This window comes from Cygnus olor, chromosome 1, assembly GCF_009769625.2.
Source record: "Cygnus olor isolate bCygOlo1 chromosome 1, bCygOlo1.pri.v2, whole genome shotgun sequence".
NCBI classification, from domain to species: Eukaryota; Metazoa; Chordata; class Aves; order Anseriformes; family Anatidae; genus Cygnus; species Cygnus olor.
This window is the reverse complement of record NC_049169.1, coordinates 188335943-188352659: the sequence shown is the minus strand read 5'-3', so window position 1 is coordinate 188352659 and position 16717 is coordinate 188335943. Positions and strand designations below refer to the sequence as shown.

Sequence of the window (16717 nt, the reverse complement as noted above, 5' to 3'; positions counted from 1 at the left end):
AAAATATTTTCACTTGAAGAAGCTTCATTAGGAAAAGGAAGGAAAAATCAAGTGAGCATATGTACGCGTGCAGTTAAGTCTGCAAGGGATAAACATTTGCAGATCATTATGCTAAGTTTCTAGAATTCAGTTGAATCAAGCTAGGGGATTAGTCTTTTCTATTCCCAGTAGTTCTCTACAGAGAACAGGAATGATTGATTTTTCCCTCAACTGCATGATTTAGAAAAAAAAATTAGCTCTCAAAAACAAGCCAAGACAGTTGTTCGATCACATCTCACCTGCTGCTGCATGCCAAGGAGCAGAAGAGGGGAAAAAAAAGTCACACAAGGGGAAAGGGCATCAATATTTAAAGGCTCTAAGCCCAGCTTGGATGCTGTAAAAATTCGTTTTTAGCATTAATGGATTTTAAAGGTGGAATATATTAAATATAATGCTACAGAACTTGGTATGAGCAACTTCAATTGATACATTTTAGGCCAAGTAATAATCTGTTACAGTTACAACATGCAAACTAAATATTTACTATGGCTATCCAACCTTGAAAAAATAGCAATAACCAACTGAAGCAAACTACCTTAGAATTAAAAGAACCAGTGGTAATTATTAACAAAATATGTTTGTTTGTTTTAACATATGGTTTGCTTTTGCAAAGCTCAGTTCTATATTAAAAATAGCAATAGAAGTGCTTGACCATGAAAAAAAATAGAAACACTTGGATTTAAAATCAAGACTGATGTAATAGAAAATATTTTTTGATGCACCAATTCAGAAGCTCCACAAGTTTGCACTCCTGATTTGGAAAAAAAAAATAAAAGACAACAGATTATCCGGGCTAAAGAAGTCACTTTCAATATTTGATGTGTTCCTGATGTACCACATAATCACCAATTTTCTTCACTTAAAAGACCAGCAGCAAACATCAATGAGTTCTTGCTCATCTGACATGTCATTGTTCTGTTCTTCTGTTTTTGTTTATGTCCTGAGCACTTCCATTAGTTTTGATGTTTATTAAAAAACTTCTAATACTCTTGTCTTCAGTTTATGGCTGAATACCATAAGCAAAGACTTCCACACATTAAATTTTCAGAATATATATCAGATGAGAGGGCAACAGAAGATTACAACATGCAATACCTGTTTTCCACAAAGCATTTTTTTTTTTAAATGTACAAGTGCCTAGCTGGAACTAAGCTAAAAGTTCCTTTCAGTGTTTGCAGGGAGGCTTATAAAAAAGATGGAGAGCAACTTTTTACACAGGCAGATAGCAATAGGACAAAGGGGAATTGTTTTAAACTAAAAGAGGGGAGATTAGATTAGAGGTTAGGAGGAAATTCTCGACTGTGAGGGTGGTGAGGCCCTGGCAGAGGCTGCCCACAGAAGCTGTGGATGCCCCATCCCTGGAGGTGCTCAAGGCCAGGCTGGATGGGGCTTTGGGCAACCTGGTCTGGTGGGAGGTGTCCCTGCCCATGGCAGGGGGGTGGAACTGTGTGGTCTTTAAGGTCCCTTCCAGCCCAAGCTGTTTTGTGACTCTATGAACTTGAACCAAGTAGGAATAGATACTGTTTTACTTGCCACTTTTGCCAAAACCTATCTACTTATTAATAGCTTATAAAGGACTCTGCATTCTTCAGCAATACATCAACTGTGGTTACGTTTTACAGGTATTTCAAGTATAAAATGTGTACTTAATGCTGAAATGATCCAAGAATACTGATGCATGGTACATCTGAAATAAAAGCTCAACTTTACACAGGAAATGTTGTTGAACAACTATCACTTTTCAAACTAAAATCACTCCAACAGCCATTACGACCACTTCTTTAGAACCTCTGCCAAAGAAACACTTAGCTGAGATTAAGTCTGTCATCTCCAACTATAACTTATCTAAAGTTACAGGACCAGAATGGATAATTTTCACAACTTTTTATAATTATAAACTTTAGGTGATGATACTTCAAAGTAGCCAGACAACACATATGTAGAACATGGAAAAAAAAAAGCCCATCTTTTTAGAACTGTTTTAAGCCTTAGATCTTATTTTTGGCTCATGTAAGGGAAATAAGAAGATATCAGCTAAGATTCTAAGTTGTGGAAGATACAGTGCTATGCACAGATTGAACCCTTGTATTGTTTCTTCCCACTTCCAAACAAGACCATTGCATTTATGAGAAAGCTTAGCATTTATGAAAGCAATTGCTTGCCCTACTACTCCTCGCTTGATTCTAGTCCCTAGCCCCTAATCTGCAGAGATAGTTTGCTGTCCTCTTATCACAAAAGACTCACAAGGTGAAGCTGGGCAATAGATTCTCACATCAGCAAAGTGGCTTGGTAGATCTGTCACTTTCACTCTCCCTTTCATGGTAGAAAAGAGCATTTAGCCTCTAACTTATTTCATGAGTTGCTTTCAGTAGTGGTCTTGTGCATCACTCCAAGTTCTGGCATTCTACAGTGCCTGCCAAGCTGGCATGTAGGAAAGTGAGAAGAGATGTTTTGGTCAATGACATTTCCTCCCAGTTCAGTTTCCCCACTACGTTAACTTTCCTTCATATCTCTTAGCTCAACTTTTTGAAAAACATGAATATATAAGAAGTTTAAAGTACATATGCTACCAAGTACAGAAAGCAATTAGAATAAGCCTTCAAGTACTTGAAAATAGGAGATCCCCTCTATACTTTTTTGTAGTACAATAGTTCCTATCTTTCAGGATTTTCTGTACCCTTGCTCTCCAGCTCTTCCTTTTCCAAATAAATTTCCGTTTTTGCTTCTGTAGATCTGTGCTAAGAAAACAACAGGAAGGACAGATTTCACGTTCTTGTTACAGGTAGTTTGGCATTTAGTGAATATATTGAGGTGGAGGTTGTCAACTGAAGGTGGCAAGCGGGCAGCTCAGCTGACCCTCTGAAAGGGACTCAGAAGGGGAGTCAGCATGCCTTCTCCCTAACCCACATAACCAGCTCATCAACTACAAGCAGATCAAGCTGAGGACCTATGATCTTACAAAGAATTCTTGCTAAAGCAGCACTTATAACATCACATTGGATCTACTGAATCGAACAGTTGTCATAGGCTTCCATTTTCCCATGTTTCTAGACAAGAATGAAAAACTTGTCTAAAAAGCACAATAATCTAACAGGATACGTCAAGGATGTCAACTGCATAAATAAAATTAGGTAGAACCTTACTTTCTGAAAGCAATGAAAAACATACCCAGTTTTATTTCTAAAACATAGAAGCCTTTTTGGAGTCTAAAAATCCTACAGTAATATTTGAAAATGTATTCCTCCACAGAGGTACATGATTTATCTTCAGGTTGCACACCTTTCTTTATGCATAGAGAATCTTTATCCAAGTCTTTTACTATTTCTGAACAGGCACCACAGGAGTCACATTGTTTGCTTCTGCCCATTTAGCAGGACTAGTCTGAATTCAGACTGAAACACAAGTATTATTTACAGGGTCAAAAAACATCAACATTGCTCTAAGTCAGTTTTAGAAAGTTTTAGAAAGCAAAAGAAACTCAACAAAACAAGTACAACCATTTTCTTTCTTCTGTGTTGAGCTCCCAATACATTTGGGAGCAAGGATCCAAGTTTTCACATTCCTATGATTGTAGTCCATTCATCTGGCTGCCTCGGGGAACAGATACCACCAATGGCTCACTTTCCATTGAGGATCTGCATCATTTTTTGGGTTAAAAGGTCCAGTCAGCCAAGTATGGCAGAAAGCTCATCAGGAGCTCAGTATTTTGATCCCACAGGAAGGAAACAGCTCCCTTAGAGAGGGGCCATACAGAAGTGGAAAACTGAGAGATCGTCTGAGCAGATGGGAGTCTTCAGCAAAACATTTGATTGAAACCGAATGTACGTACTGCAATCTTGGCACACTCAAAGAGGTAGCGTAAAAAAATAAGTTTCCTTGTCCACTTGTCCAACTAGAATTATTTAAACAACCCTTACTATGCAGAAACAAAGAAGATAGCTAACTTCTGTTGCAGAAATAACAGTTTTCATTGCTCAAACTAAGCAATGCAAGAGGTCCCATCAGGGTGTATTATGCTGCATGGAAACTAGTAATCCAGCCTTTTCTCCTCCGGAGAGGGACTTTGTCCCCTTGGATTCACTGGGAACTCCTAAGACCTGATGAGCTAGGATGCTAGCGCCTTGGCATGAACGTAAGCTTGAGCTGAAAATACTGTCAAGACAACTGTTAACTAAATCACAGAGATGCAACTGGAAAACTGCAGCTTTCCAGCTGATTTTTTTCCCACAATAGTATCCACCAGACTTCCAGATATCCAATAACTCCTTGGGTACTCAGAGATACAAGCTTTGCACCACCCATTCTGTCAAGCAGGAATAAGTGCCAACTCTAAATGAAAGTATCAGATGCCATTTACTATACATCTTTTCTCCTGTCTCTACAAATACCTCTAATAGCAAGCAGATATTCAACTGATATCAAGTTCTGACATTGATACTGAAACAAGCAAGCTGGAAAAATGTACATGAATCTCCCCAGAAGATGAAGCGTATGATTTAAAAAAACAAACAAACAAAAAAAAAACACTTTTTGTGCATACCTGAGGAACATGGCTATGACTTGCAGGCACTTGTTACGTACTTAGCTAAGCTCATAATACAGACATCAGTTTTGTCATAGCTGTTCCACGCCACGCTGAAGATAGCTTCTTATATTGAAATTAGTCTTCTAGTTTGTTCGACTCTTCTTCCAAGATCTTACTCCTACTCATATAACAGAGCCTAACTATATTCCTGAAAGCATACTGCAGGTCTCACCAGTTTCCATCTAGTTAGTTCCTTTTGCTGAGGCTTCAGTTTGATTTGTACAGGTGGTGATCAGAGACCACAGCAGCACGTTTTGTACAAGTCACCCCTTTTAGCATGCTTAGTGCGTGATGATTAGTGGCTTCCTAAAGTGAGTTGTTTATCTTGCTACCCCTGAAGCCCAGTGAGAGAATTAAAACTAGAAAGCTCGACAAATTTCCCTTTTCTGAGCAATACTTCTTTCTGTCAAGAACTACACCAGAATTTGCTTAGTTACTTACATCTAGAGAATCCTCATTGACCAGGATGAGAGACATGCTCTGTGAAATGAGTCTGCATGAGTACCCTGCAAGAGAAAAAAATATGTATTTTTGTTTTGTTTTTACAAAAAGTATTAAAGTTTAGCTCAACCTGAAAAGGAAGATCTATAGTTAGGATTAGGATTTCTATTTTGAGCTGTTATGCCCACCAAACAGGCATTTGCGTACAGGCCACATTCCAACTTGACAAGTTTATTAGCATCAGAGACTGCATTTTATCTGCAATTCCAAATACAGTGCTTAAGACACTTTAACCAACACAGTATTAATTAGATGCAGTAAATACAGGCTTTATCCCTACAGCAGAAGTAATCATTTCTATACCTAAACTTCATTTATATACATGAAGGCAGGATCACCTTCAACACCTCACAGGAAAGGCCCAGTTGCAGCTATGCCGTACATCTAGAAGCACAAGCACTGCACATCAGCTGGTGCTATCTAGTCCTCCTAGCCCCATCTGTGCTTTACAAACATTTTTATCCGAGAGCTTTCTGTGGAAGGTCCTGAGCTTCATCAAACAACACAGATCAAGTGATATACAGAGAGCCCCTTCGAGCTCCTCTAGGCATCAGGAAATTGTATTAGATGGTTCTCAATGAAGGACTGGGGCATGAACAAACAGCAAGTTACCACAGTCTAGAGCAGCGCTTAGAAAGCCGTTCCATACATTCACCAGGACACCAAGAAACATATTCAAAAATACTGAAGACAAAAAATGCTCTGATGTTTTGTAACAGTAAGAGCCAATGACTGCAGTACTGCTTAATAACTCTGAACTGGCAGTTCCTCTATCATGTTTTGTCACTGACATGAGAGAGAAAGCAACATCCAGGAAAAATATACATGGCACTTACAGAATAATCAGTTTACTGCCAACTCTATTCATGAGAAGAAGCAAGTCATAAGATGCAGACTGACCCTACTGCATTCTCCTAAAAGCACACGCAAGTTCTCTTCAGAAGTGGCATAATCACACGGTTTCATAAAGCAGCAGAGTATTCAGCTATTGAAGCAGTAAGTGTAAGCCTCATTGCTTATCTAAGTTATGTTAAAAAAAAAACAAAATACAAACTATGATCTCTCAGTATCTCTATCATGCTTTTGCATCAAAATGCATCAAAGCAACTTCAAGAAATGATTGTCATAAAGTGAGGTCTAAGGAAGGTTTTTTTTGTCCATTTACTTTCCTTAAATGGAGTCTGTAGACTACCAAAGTCTAAGAGTAATGTTCTAATGGTGAACCACTGCAAGGCTGACAGGTTCAAAAAGCAGGACCACAGACAGTGTAAAAAGATTAAGCCTCTCTCCCTATCTCCCAAGAGCAAGAGAACAACTGAGGTATGAACTAATTTTCTGTGGGATTTTGGGTTATTTACGAAGACCACACAGGCTTATCAATTGTAATGCAAATCTTTTCTGCAGGCGACAGTATTTTTTGTAATTGGGCTACTTCTATAGGGATAATCCAGGGTTGACATGCCTGCATCAATGACTTCTGTCAGGAAAGAAAATCCCTCATCTTCTTTTGTGGACAGCATGCTCGTATCACATAGTCAATCACCTTCAGATAGCAAGTTTGGTTACCTGCAGATGTTTTGTTTGTTCCATTTTTACAGCTGCATGGAATATGAGTATCAGATGCAACCTTATAGAAACATTTTCATCTTAACTGCGTTAATGAGCTGTGGTTTACTTTCTGCTTTAAAGTAAGATACAGAGTGACATTGAATCTGTTGGGAAAGTAATGAAATATATTCTAATGAAATGCAACCTACAACACAAAAGTTTTGCAAACAGCCCATGATTCTGCCAGTGAAAATGTCTTTCAGGTGGAAGCGCACAATTGAGTAAGGAAGCCTCAACAGGTACTGACAAACACTGACGTGGGAAGTCAGTTCAAGGTTTGCCATTTCTAAAAGTTAGTCCCAGGCTGAAGAACTACTTCCTTAATTTTACTAGGGAGAAAAAGAGGATATTACAAATTTAATCACCTCTCTCCATGTCAGGGTTATTCTTTCCCTAGGGAATGGCAACAGATTCTTGCTGCAGGCTGTTACAAATTCAGTTTAACTAATTCAAAGGATTTTCTAGAAGCATGTGATTGGAAAAGCAGCTGCAACAGCAAGCTGTAGTTTCTAAACTGCTGCTCAGTTTCATTTTAAGTTTTTCAAATCGAGCAAGATGCCATTTGACCACTGGAGCTGAAGAAAAAAAAATGGAAAACGCTAAGTTGCTCTGCTGTGTGACGTGGAAATCATAGAGTCAGAAGAAGCAATGCTGCAGCTGAGTTCAGATCGTCTTGTCATCACATTAAATAGGAGCAAGATCAAGCTTAGAATAGGAGGGTCTAAGTCAAGTCTAACATTTTATAAACATCTATGCACTATGTGCAGTTGTAGGACTATAAAGATGTTAAAAACTAGCACTGGTATAAAACAAAGTAGCTGGCAACCAGCAAGTTACAAGGGAAGTTTGTTGTGATATTTTATATACAAAGTTTTATAATAGTTATTTTTGGCAGTACTAACAAAACAAAAACAGGCTCTACAAGATCAGGGCATACCTTTGCCAATGCTTTTGACTTGATCAACTGCTGGCTCGCAGCCAGATATAAAATGCCAATCCATGCTTGTCAATTGATGTCTGGGTCTTAAATTTTGAAGTCTGCCTACAAGTCCACGAAGCAGATGAATCAGGTACTTCTGGGACTTGTTTCCCTTCAAGTACCCTGGGAGAAAGATTGCTTGAACCAGAGTTCAAGATCGTAGCCCACAGGCACGCTCACACTGCAGGCATACAGAGTACCTGTGAGGCAAAAACGCTTATCCTCCGTGCCTACTGAGGGCACGTACGCCCTGCTCAAACTTTGCGCTGGGATACAGACAAGTATATTGGCATTGCTTCAATTCCCCCACTGAAAAATCACAGAATTATTCCAGGAGAGGAAAGATTTCCAAGATGAGGAAAACAAAGCAGCTGTAGACATGGGTTTGAGTCGTCATTATTTTCAGGTGCACTATACAAATGCACTATAAGGGGAAGAGAGAGTCAAGGCAAGAGAAACAGAGCTATGTAGGGGCATTGTGGGAGACTCCGAACTTATGACTGCTGGAAAAGAAGATTTTACAGCCTTTCATATGTACAAGTACTGTCAGCACAAGTGCTTTCAGTATCTTGGCAATAGCTGGTACATCTCCTCTAATTGTTACTCAGAAGGTGCAAAAAGCAAGTACGTTTACAAGGACACCAGCAGACAGCCATCTCAAAATCGCCTCCAACACCAGACAAGGTGCAATATCACAGAAAACCTTGACATCTACTTGGCAATGTAGAACTAGGAACTACCTTGGCATGAAGCTGATTGTGTCAGTCAGCAGCCTAGAAGTTATTTCAGCCTACCTTTGTCAGACTAATGGGTCCTGCTGATCCTGAAGATCTCAAGGACAACTTTAAGCTCTGAAGTACTGGCTGGCTGCCAGGAGTGGCCCTTCATAAGACCGGCCAGTCATAAAGTGGAGATGACCACAAAAGGACCCAGACAGCATAATCAATTATCACCACAGAGGAAAGTCCTCCAGATTTGTTTCCACCATCCCAAAATTCCTCATGGAAATCAACTCAGGATGTGACATAGAATCACAGAATCATTAAGGTTGGAAAAACCCTCCAAGATCATCTGGTCCAACCAGCCCCCTACCAGCAATGTCACCCACTAAACCACGTCCCTAAGCACCACGTCCAACCTTTCCTTGAACACCCCCAGGGACGGTGACTCCACCACCTCCCTGGGCAACCCATCCCAATGCCCGACTGCTCTTTCTGAGAAGAAATGTCTCCTCATTTCCAACCTGAACCTTCCCTGGCCCAACTTGAGGCCATTCCCTCTAGTCCCGTCACTAGTTATCTGTGAGAAGAGGCCAACCCCCAGCTCCCCACAAGTTTCTTTCAGGGAGCTGTAGAGAGGATTAAGATCTCCCGTGAGCCTCCTCCAAACTAAACAACCCCAGTGGTCCCTGTCCTTGTGCTGGGGGCCCCAGAGCTGAAAGCAGGGCTCCAGGTGAGGTCTCACAAGAGCAGAGCAGAGGGGGAGAATCCCCTCCCTCGCCCCGCTGGCCATGCTGCTTTTGATGCAGCCCAGGGTATGGTTGACTTTCTGGGCTGCAAGCGCACATTGCCAGCTCATGTTGAGTTTCTCATCCACAAACACCCCTAGGTCCTTCTCAGGGCTGCTCTCAATCCATTCTCTACCCAGCCTTTATTTGTGCTTGGGATTGCCTTGGCCCAGATGTAGAACCTTGCACTTGGCCTTGTTGAACTTCATGAGGTTCGCACAGGCCCACCTCTCAAGCCTATCAAGGTCCCTCTGGATGGCTTTAACTCCTTTAAAGCCAAGAAAAAACAGCCCACAAGAATGATGAAAAATGAAATCAAGATACAATGCACAGTAAAATTAAAACATTACAGTCTGGCTAAGCCCTCCATTTTTCATCAAGCATACAAGATTACCTTCTTTCTTCACGTAAGAACTGCACTTAACCACAGCTAAGTCAATGCCCCTTTTGCCTTTAAAGGGGCTGAATATAGCCTGCCATTCAGACCAAGTATTTCATTCACAAACCCCAAACTCTCCAAAGCAAAGGCTACCACATGCTCGTCCACTACCAACGAAATATTCTATAAAAGCAGACCTGTTTTTGTTTAAGAACCTCACACAGCAGATCTACTATGAAACCTGCAATATCTCAGACAAATTTGACATAATCAGAAAGATGGGTACCTATGTTGATGGCTGTTTCCTGTTTGTCCCCTGTCAGAATCCATATCTTAATTTCAGCCTTCATTAGTGTGGCTATTGTTTCTGGAACACCTGCTTGCAGGCGGTCTTCAATAGCTGTAGCTCCAAGAAGCAGTAAATCCTGAAAGAAAGAATTTGAGGGATTGGTTTCTTAGGATAAATCTCTGTTTGGAACACTCTCAAAAAGGGAATTAAAAACAACACGTTGTGCCTCATTGCTAATACAACATTTTGACAAGCGATACACACTACAGTAAATTTTTTGTGTGCCTATTCTACTTCCTCTGCATACAATTCACATTTCAAGAAGTATAGAATGGAACCCAGTGTTTATGATCAGAAAGATGGCAGCGTTTCAAGAACGATTAATTCAAGTTACGCGACTCCAAAGCTATCCTATGGACGCATGTATATACACTAGAGCATTCTCTAATCACCGTAGGAACATGACGAGTTGTCACAGTTAATGTACTGCTTAATCTCACAAAACAAAAGTCACCTGGCATCACGGAGTTTAAACTAACTTCCCTCCTATAAGACGTGCACACAAACTGGACACAATTGCTCAAAGCAAAAATTATTTCAACTATTTGTGGATATAATCACTACATCTATGTAACAGAAATGGTATGAACATTAATCAATCCAAGTATCTGTAGTCTACATACAGATGCCTGCCAGAAAAGAATGCCTCATACAACAATTTAATACAATACCATTAGCCATATTCATACGCAATTGTAAAGCAACTGCTTGAAGAGATTTGGCCATGTTACAGGAAAATAAGTCAGGCAGACAAAAAAAAACTAAGAAATAAACCTTGTCAAAAGGCACAATCTATTCTGCCAATTTTAACTTTAAAAGCATTTTTAATGATTGCTTAGACATGTAAACATGTCCAATTTAAAAGAAATTGATATAAATTTAGTTACATTCCCCATTTCAGGGACTGAACAGAAATAATAACAGCTTCTCTTCTTCGTAAGGTCTGGAATTTTTTAAAACAAACAAAAACAGATGAAGAGAACATCAGTGCAGCTCCAGCTTGTATGCATGCATAAAGAACTGAGGGGGAAGTTGTTATTCATACAGGTGTGTAGGCTGACGTTAATTACAGGTCTTGACAAAACTTAATTTTTGTTATGAGACATTCAGCAAGTAAAGACAGTGGAATGAACTCCTGTAATCAATTTTCTTCAGCCTCCCGGTAAAACATTAGCCCTCTTAATACAAGCAACATTTGTAGGTAACAAATGCAGTCCAAGTGTGCAACTGCGGCTTGTCTTATGTTCCCAAACTCACTTGTTAAGTGATTACATGACAACACAACACTTGGCAAGGCCAAGCTGCCTGAGCAAGATTACTCTTGCATCCGTTGAAGCCCTCTGAGCCATTTCACAGGTGCCCAAAGAAACCAATTGAAGTTTCTCTCCCTCCATGCACCTGTACTATGATCCAGCGACCCCAGCATTCAGACTGAAAGTACCACTCCCACTCTTATTTAGGTCAGCATGTTAAAACAATGTATTTTTAATTACATCCACATGACAGTTATCTAGAAGAAAAATGCCTACAGACCAGATAATTAATACAGTAAGCATCAACTCTGAGAAAAATCTAAGTTTCCAGTGCAATTCCCTGCTCACTCCTTGAGCAGCAAGCATTAACAAGAAAGGAACACAGTCAATTTTTTTTTCCTTCCCATATGCTACTACTAAGTCCCATACTGCAAATCTACAACCTACTCATGGATGCCCATTTTTCAAGATATTAAATTATGAAAGGAGGCAGAAGGTAAATGGCCAAAAACCGTTTAAGGACTGAGAAAACATCTTCAAGCTAGAGAATCAACCCATGCTGACCAGTTGATCATCCACGATCATTCTTCACTTAAGTGAAAATGTAAGAGTATGAAAACACAGTGCAGCGGGAAGCAGAAAGCCAAAAAGCTATACAAATCTCCAAAATCAAGGCTTAGATAAGAACAGTGCTACCGGCCAGCCTACAGAAGATGACACAATAGACATCAGTTTGAAAAGCAAGACCCAGTCTTCAGCTGTTGCTTAGTGAGTTGCTGGAGTGTTTCTGCTGCCCCACGAAATCCAGCTTCTGTTGCGTATGTCCTGTAATATTGTTTCAGTCTATGCAACTACAGGCCTCAGTGAACACATGGAAATGTTTAATGTCTAGAACAGCTTTCAAAAAACTTGAACTGTGACTGCCCTACAAAAAGGAAGAAGTTTTGCTTCATATGTGAGCTTGGTGCAGCGCACTGATTATATAGGTTCTGCTATGAAGTTAGACCAACCGTACACAGGTTGCTAATGAAGAATGCAACTTCATTCTCGAAAAACTGAAAAGAACAGTTTGTTAATCTGTATAAGGACACATTCAATGAAAAAAAGACACGTATGGGAACCTGAATCTGACTCTCAGAAATGTGTTTTACCTTCTCAATGATCTCATAGCATTCTTCCAACTTCTGAGCTCTGTCTTTCAAAAGCGTACTGGTTTCATTGTAGATGTTCAACCACTCTCTGTAAGAATTTTCTGACAGATCTGCATAAGCAATGCACAAAGTCCTCAGACCTACAAAATGGAATACAGTATAATTTTAGTGTGTGCAATGGCTGAGTATCAGCAAAATGGCTCAAACTCTAAATTCTAACCCTCTCACTGGAGTCCACAGTAGTTTTTAATGCTCACTTTTGAAATCTGGATTCCAGACAACCTCCCTGTACGTTTTTAAAGAGCCTGGCTCATCTAGGTTATTAGTGTTGGTGCAAATCAAGATAGCTTAATGGACACAAACTTCTCCTTAATTTTCAGTATTGCAATCTAAGAATTACTGGAGCAAAAATGTATAATCTTTTATCTCTTTTGTTTACATATAAAACAAGCTTGGTTTACTTTTTTGTTTTGTTTAAAAAGCAAATTAAATAAAGAACTGGCTACATATGATTAGAGATATTACTCAGCCAAACACACTGCTCATTTTGCTTGTTTTTAGAAAAACTATTTTCTCCTTCAGTATGTGCACATAACTCCCATTACTAATGGGAGTTACACTTGCACAAAGGAGTAGCAAACAGGGCCTGTGATGTATGAAAAACATTTTATTAGACCACCAACAGAAATTAACATACAGAAGTAATGATTTTTTGTTTTTCCTGGCATGAGTTAAGCAGAAAGCAGTACATGCCATAAGATACAACGGTTTAATTACTGGGAATGTGGTAGTCTGAAAAAAAAAAAGTTTTTTTTTTTTTTTAAATAAACAATGGTTTCAGATTTAGGGATAAAATCATTGGTTCATGTTTTCACAATAATGCCAATATTCTATGCTACTGCAGAAAAGGGAACAAAGCCAAGTACTTCCCTGTGAACAGAGGTGGTATATGAGTCATAATCTGACATGGTCTCTAAGGCCTTAATCTTTGACATCCGGGTCTTCCAGGCTTCTCAGTATGTTCACATTATCAATCTGCTTCATAAAGCCGAAGATTTTGTCATCTGACTTTTTACACCGGTAAAAATACCAGTTACGCCAATGAAACTGGGAAATAGGACTCACGTCCCTTTTATCACAGATGCGCAGAGCCCCATCTTCTCCTTCCAAATTCCATTTCTGTACTGAAATTGCACAGAAGCAGGGCACAAGCTTCCTTAGGTCTAGTTATCCTAGAGTTGCTATTCTGCTGCTACACACAACTTCTGAATTTATCTTTGTAACAATCTTATTTGGCACTACAAAGCTTAGATAATGCAGAAATTTTGATAAATTCTTACGACATACTGTGTCTCTTACCTTCTGTGGCGAAGTATTCAAGATGGCACAGTGTTTGCTCCATATACTGGGAATCTTTTGAAAGCCTCTCAAAAATGACATTGTCCTATTAAAACCAAATTCATTACAACAGAGTAAGTCTACGTATGAAGTTTCCACTTGTGCATTTATCAGTTCAAGCGAAGTTACCTAAGTGGACTCGCTTATATTAAAACCCAAGACTAAATTTACAAGTAATGCATTTGGGTTTTACAGACACTGGTTTGAATAATTATCTGGCCTGTGCCAGTGGCAAAGATACTGCACCCACAGTAAATAATGGGGACGGAAGTATACTCTGGCCTCCACACCCCTTGTCCCTAAAGTGGTTGCCCCCTCCCTCCCCATCAAACAGTACAGAACACTGCTTTCTGAATTATGCAGCTACATTGATTTTTCAGACAATATGAGAGTCTGATCTTATTCAGTAATCACTGCAGACCAGCACAGAAGGGCTTCTCGCAATTGTTTCTAGAAAACATTCCCAGTGATGTTAAAAAGTATAAAAAATTAAATATACAAATTAGAAAATGTTATATATTTTAAACATATTTTGAATAAAGTTATTAAATATGAAAAATTATGTTAAAATAGAAGATGGAAAAAATGAACAGGTTCTACCTCAACATTGCCTTGGAAATAGCCTTTCTCCCACAACTCTCTACCACTAAATCAAGTGACAATTAAATGCTTAATGACATGAATGACAGCTGCAATCAAAATGCAGCAGCATCACTTATATATCTAGAGTCTCTAGATTTTATTCTGTGACTACCAGAAGTTGCTACATATACGTACAATACGCAAACCCTAAATTTGCTTAAATATGTACTCTTCAGCTAACTAAGCATACAGGCCTACATCTATCACTGAATAGAGACAAGCATACAAAACAAGTAATTTATGATAAAAGCGTCACAACAGGATGTTTCCATCAGAATGTGGCAGGGTTTGTGTAGAACAGGCATTTCACTTAAAGTTTAGATGAGCGGTAGATGCAGCAGAACATATGGAACAAAACACCAGATTAAGGCAAAAGAGTTGTAGCAGTTAGAGTATTAAACATTTGATCCTGCTCAAACCGAAGACAGCAAGAAGTTTTTGACTACAATTCTGTTTTCCATCCCTTCCACAGCCACACTACAAGAAACTGTTAACACAGGCATAGTAATAGCAGTGACTGAAGACAAACAGGTGCAGATTACTGAGGAGCTACTATGCACACAACTTTGAAGTACTGCAGAGCAAAAGTAGGCTTAATTCATTTCCACCACACTAGCATGAAGCTGGGACCATCTTTGCCAAATCAGGGGAGTTAAACTGAAGCAGCAGAGCAGTGCACCCAAACCTATGTTTCAGGACCAATTCAAGTAAGCCAGATCTCTACCAGAACTCAGAAATAGTTTTCCATGTTGCAAAAAGCCATCTTCCCTCCCCATCTTCCACTGAAATCAGAACCACTCTCTGGCAGCAGCCAATGCTGGTTTTACAGCCTTTGTATTCTGTTAAATTATTGCTCTTGTCAGTGAAGACAGAAGCACAACATGGTGCAAGCCATGATGACAAATAACAGCAGGTGCAGAAATGTGAGAGAGCCAGATCAAGAGCCAACCACTTGAGAACGAATGCTAGTATTAGATTCACACAACAGCATTTAGTCTAGTTCCTGAACTGCTACTGCACAGCTGGGTGAAATCCTGCCTTTGCTAAAGTAAAGGGTACTGCTCCCACTAGTTTCGGGATTTCACTTGGGTAGTAAATAGCCTAACAACCTTCCTGTCTGCAAAAGAAGTCAAAAGAGGAATTACAGCCCTCCTAAATCACTTGGCCCTAAACAAAAAGCCAACCAGTATTATGTATGAGACATGAAGTGCCAGCATCAGCCACAGCTGTTGAAACAATAACTGGTAGTATTAGCTCTCCATTGAAGTACCATAATTACTTACAGCCCCTTTGCAGTAGAGACGGAGTTGTCCTGCTGGAGTTCGAACAATCACTGACATTCTCTTCCTGTTACTATTGAAAGAAAAATATTTGTTTTCATTAGTTATATTGATGAGGATTAAGCCCTGGTCCAGCCAGTCAATTTTCTCAGATGCTCATAATGCATTGAGGATCAGGTGAGATGGAACAGCAGTAACTTAAGACCTCACTTTCCTAGACAGCAAGGAAAAACATTAAATTGCACATTTCCAGCTTGAGCCCTGTGGTTCCCATGGGCAAGCACTTGACCAGAATGCCTAGCCCTGCAGCCAAACATGAGCAAGAACTTGGAAAAAAACAAGATGGCATAACAATCCCTTTGAAAGAAGAAGAGTCTCATTCACTCTAAGATTTTTTCTTCTACCTAAAAGACAACAGTTTTGGGGAATCTGGCTAGAAATTGAAACATTAAGACTGAATTTCTATTATTTATAAGCATGACAGATATTGAAATAACTACCCACTGAGACACAGGAGCAGTTATTTAACTTTCTGGCTGAAAAGAATGCAGAACATGCAGAAATATAGAAACATATCAGTACAGACCAGCTCTCGAACTCCCTACCCTTCAAGGGCCGTGCATCAAGGCAGTCTTGGTATACCTTTATCTCAAAAATAAAGGTAAACGGTACCATGCCCCACACAGGTGTTTAATAGCAGAAGGGGGATGTTTATTTATTTTTTTAAAAATAAACGTTGGCATTTCGCTTATCCACTTCTCCTTTAAAAGGAATACTGGAAACAAAACTGCAGCTTGTAAGAGGCAGAGGCAAGCTAATCAACTCTCTTCAAGAAAACTTTTGAATACCAGTTTCTTCAGGGTTATCTGTAAGCATACTTGGATGCATCCCTGAAAGCATTCAAAGTCAGGTTGGACAGGGCTTTGATCAACCTGATCTAGTGGAAGGTGTCTGTGCCCATGGCAGGGGGGTTGCACTGTCTATCTTTAATGGTCTTTTCAAACACAAAACTTTTATGATTTTACATAATTCTTTTCCTTATCCAA

The 16717-nt window shown here is 39.5% G+C and overlaps 1 protein-coding gene across 9 annotated transcripts in view; it reads right to left on the bottom strand.

The window, feature by feature from the left end:
• Positions 1–16717, bottom strand: part of ATP8A2 (ATPase phospholipid transporting 8A2) — a 328555-nt gene that overhangs the window by 230700 nt on the left and 81138 nt on the right. For all 9 annotated transcript variants that reach the window (XM_040543949.1, XM_040543951.1, XM_040543954.1 and 6 more), the window contains 5 exons: positions 15675–15744; positions 13711–13795; positions 12352–12491; positions 9885–10023; positions 5066–5130 (listed from right to left, as the gene is read on the bottom strand). In XM_040543949.1, coding sequence (XP_040399883.1) covers positions 5066–5130; positions 9885–10023; positions 12352–12491; positions 13711–13795; positions 15675–15744 — 499 coding nt within the window. The remainder of the gene's footprint in view (positions 1–5065; positions 5131–9884; positions 10024–12351; positions 12492–13710; positions 13796–15674; positions 15745–16717) is intronic.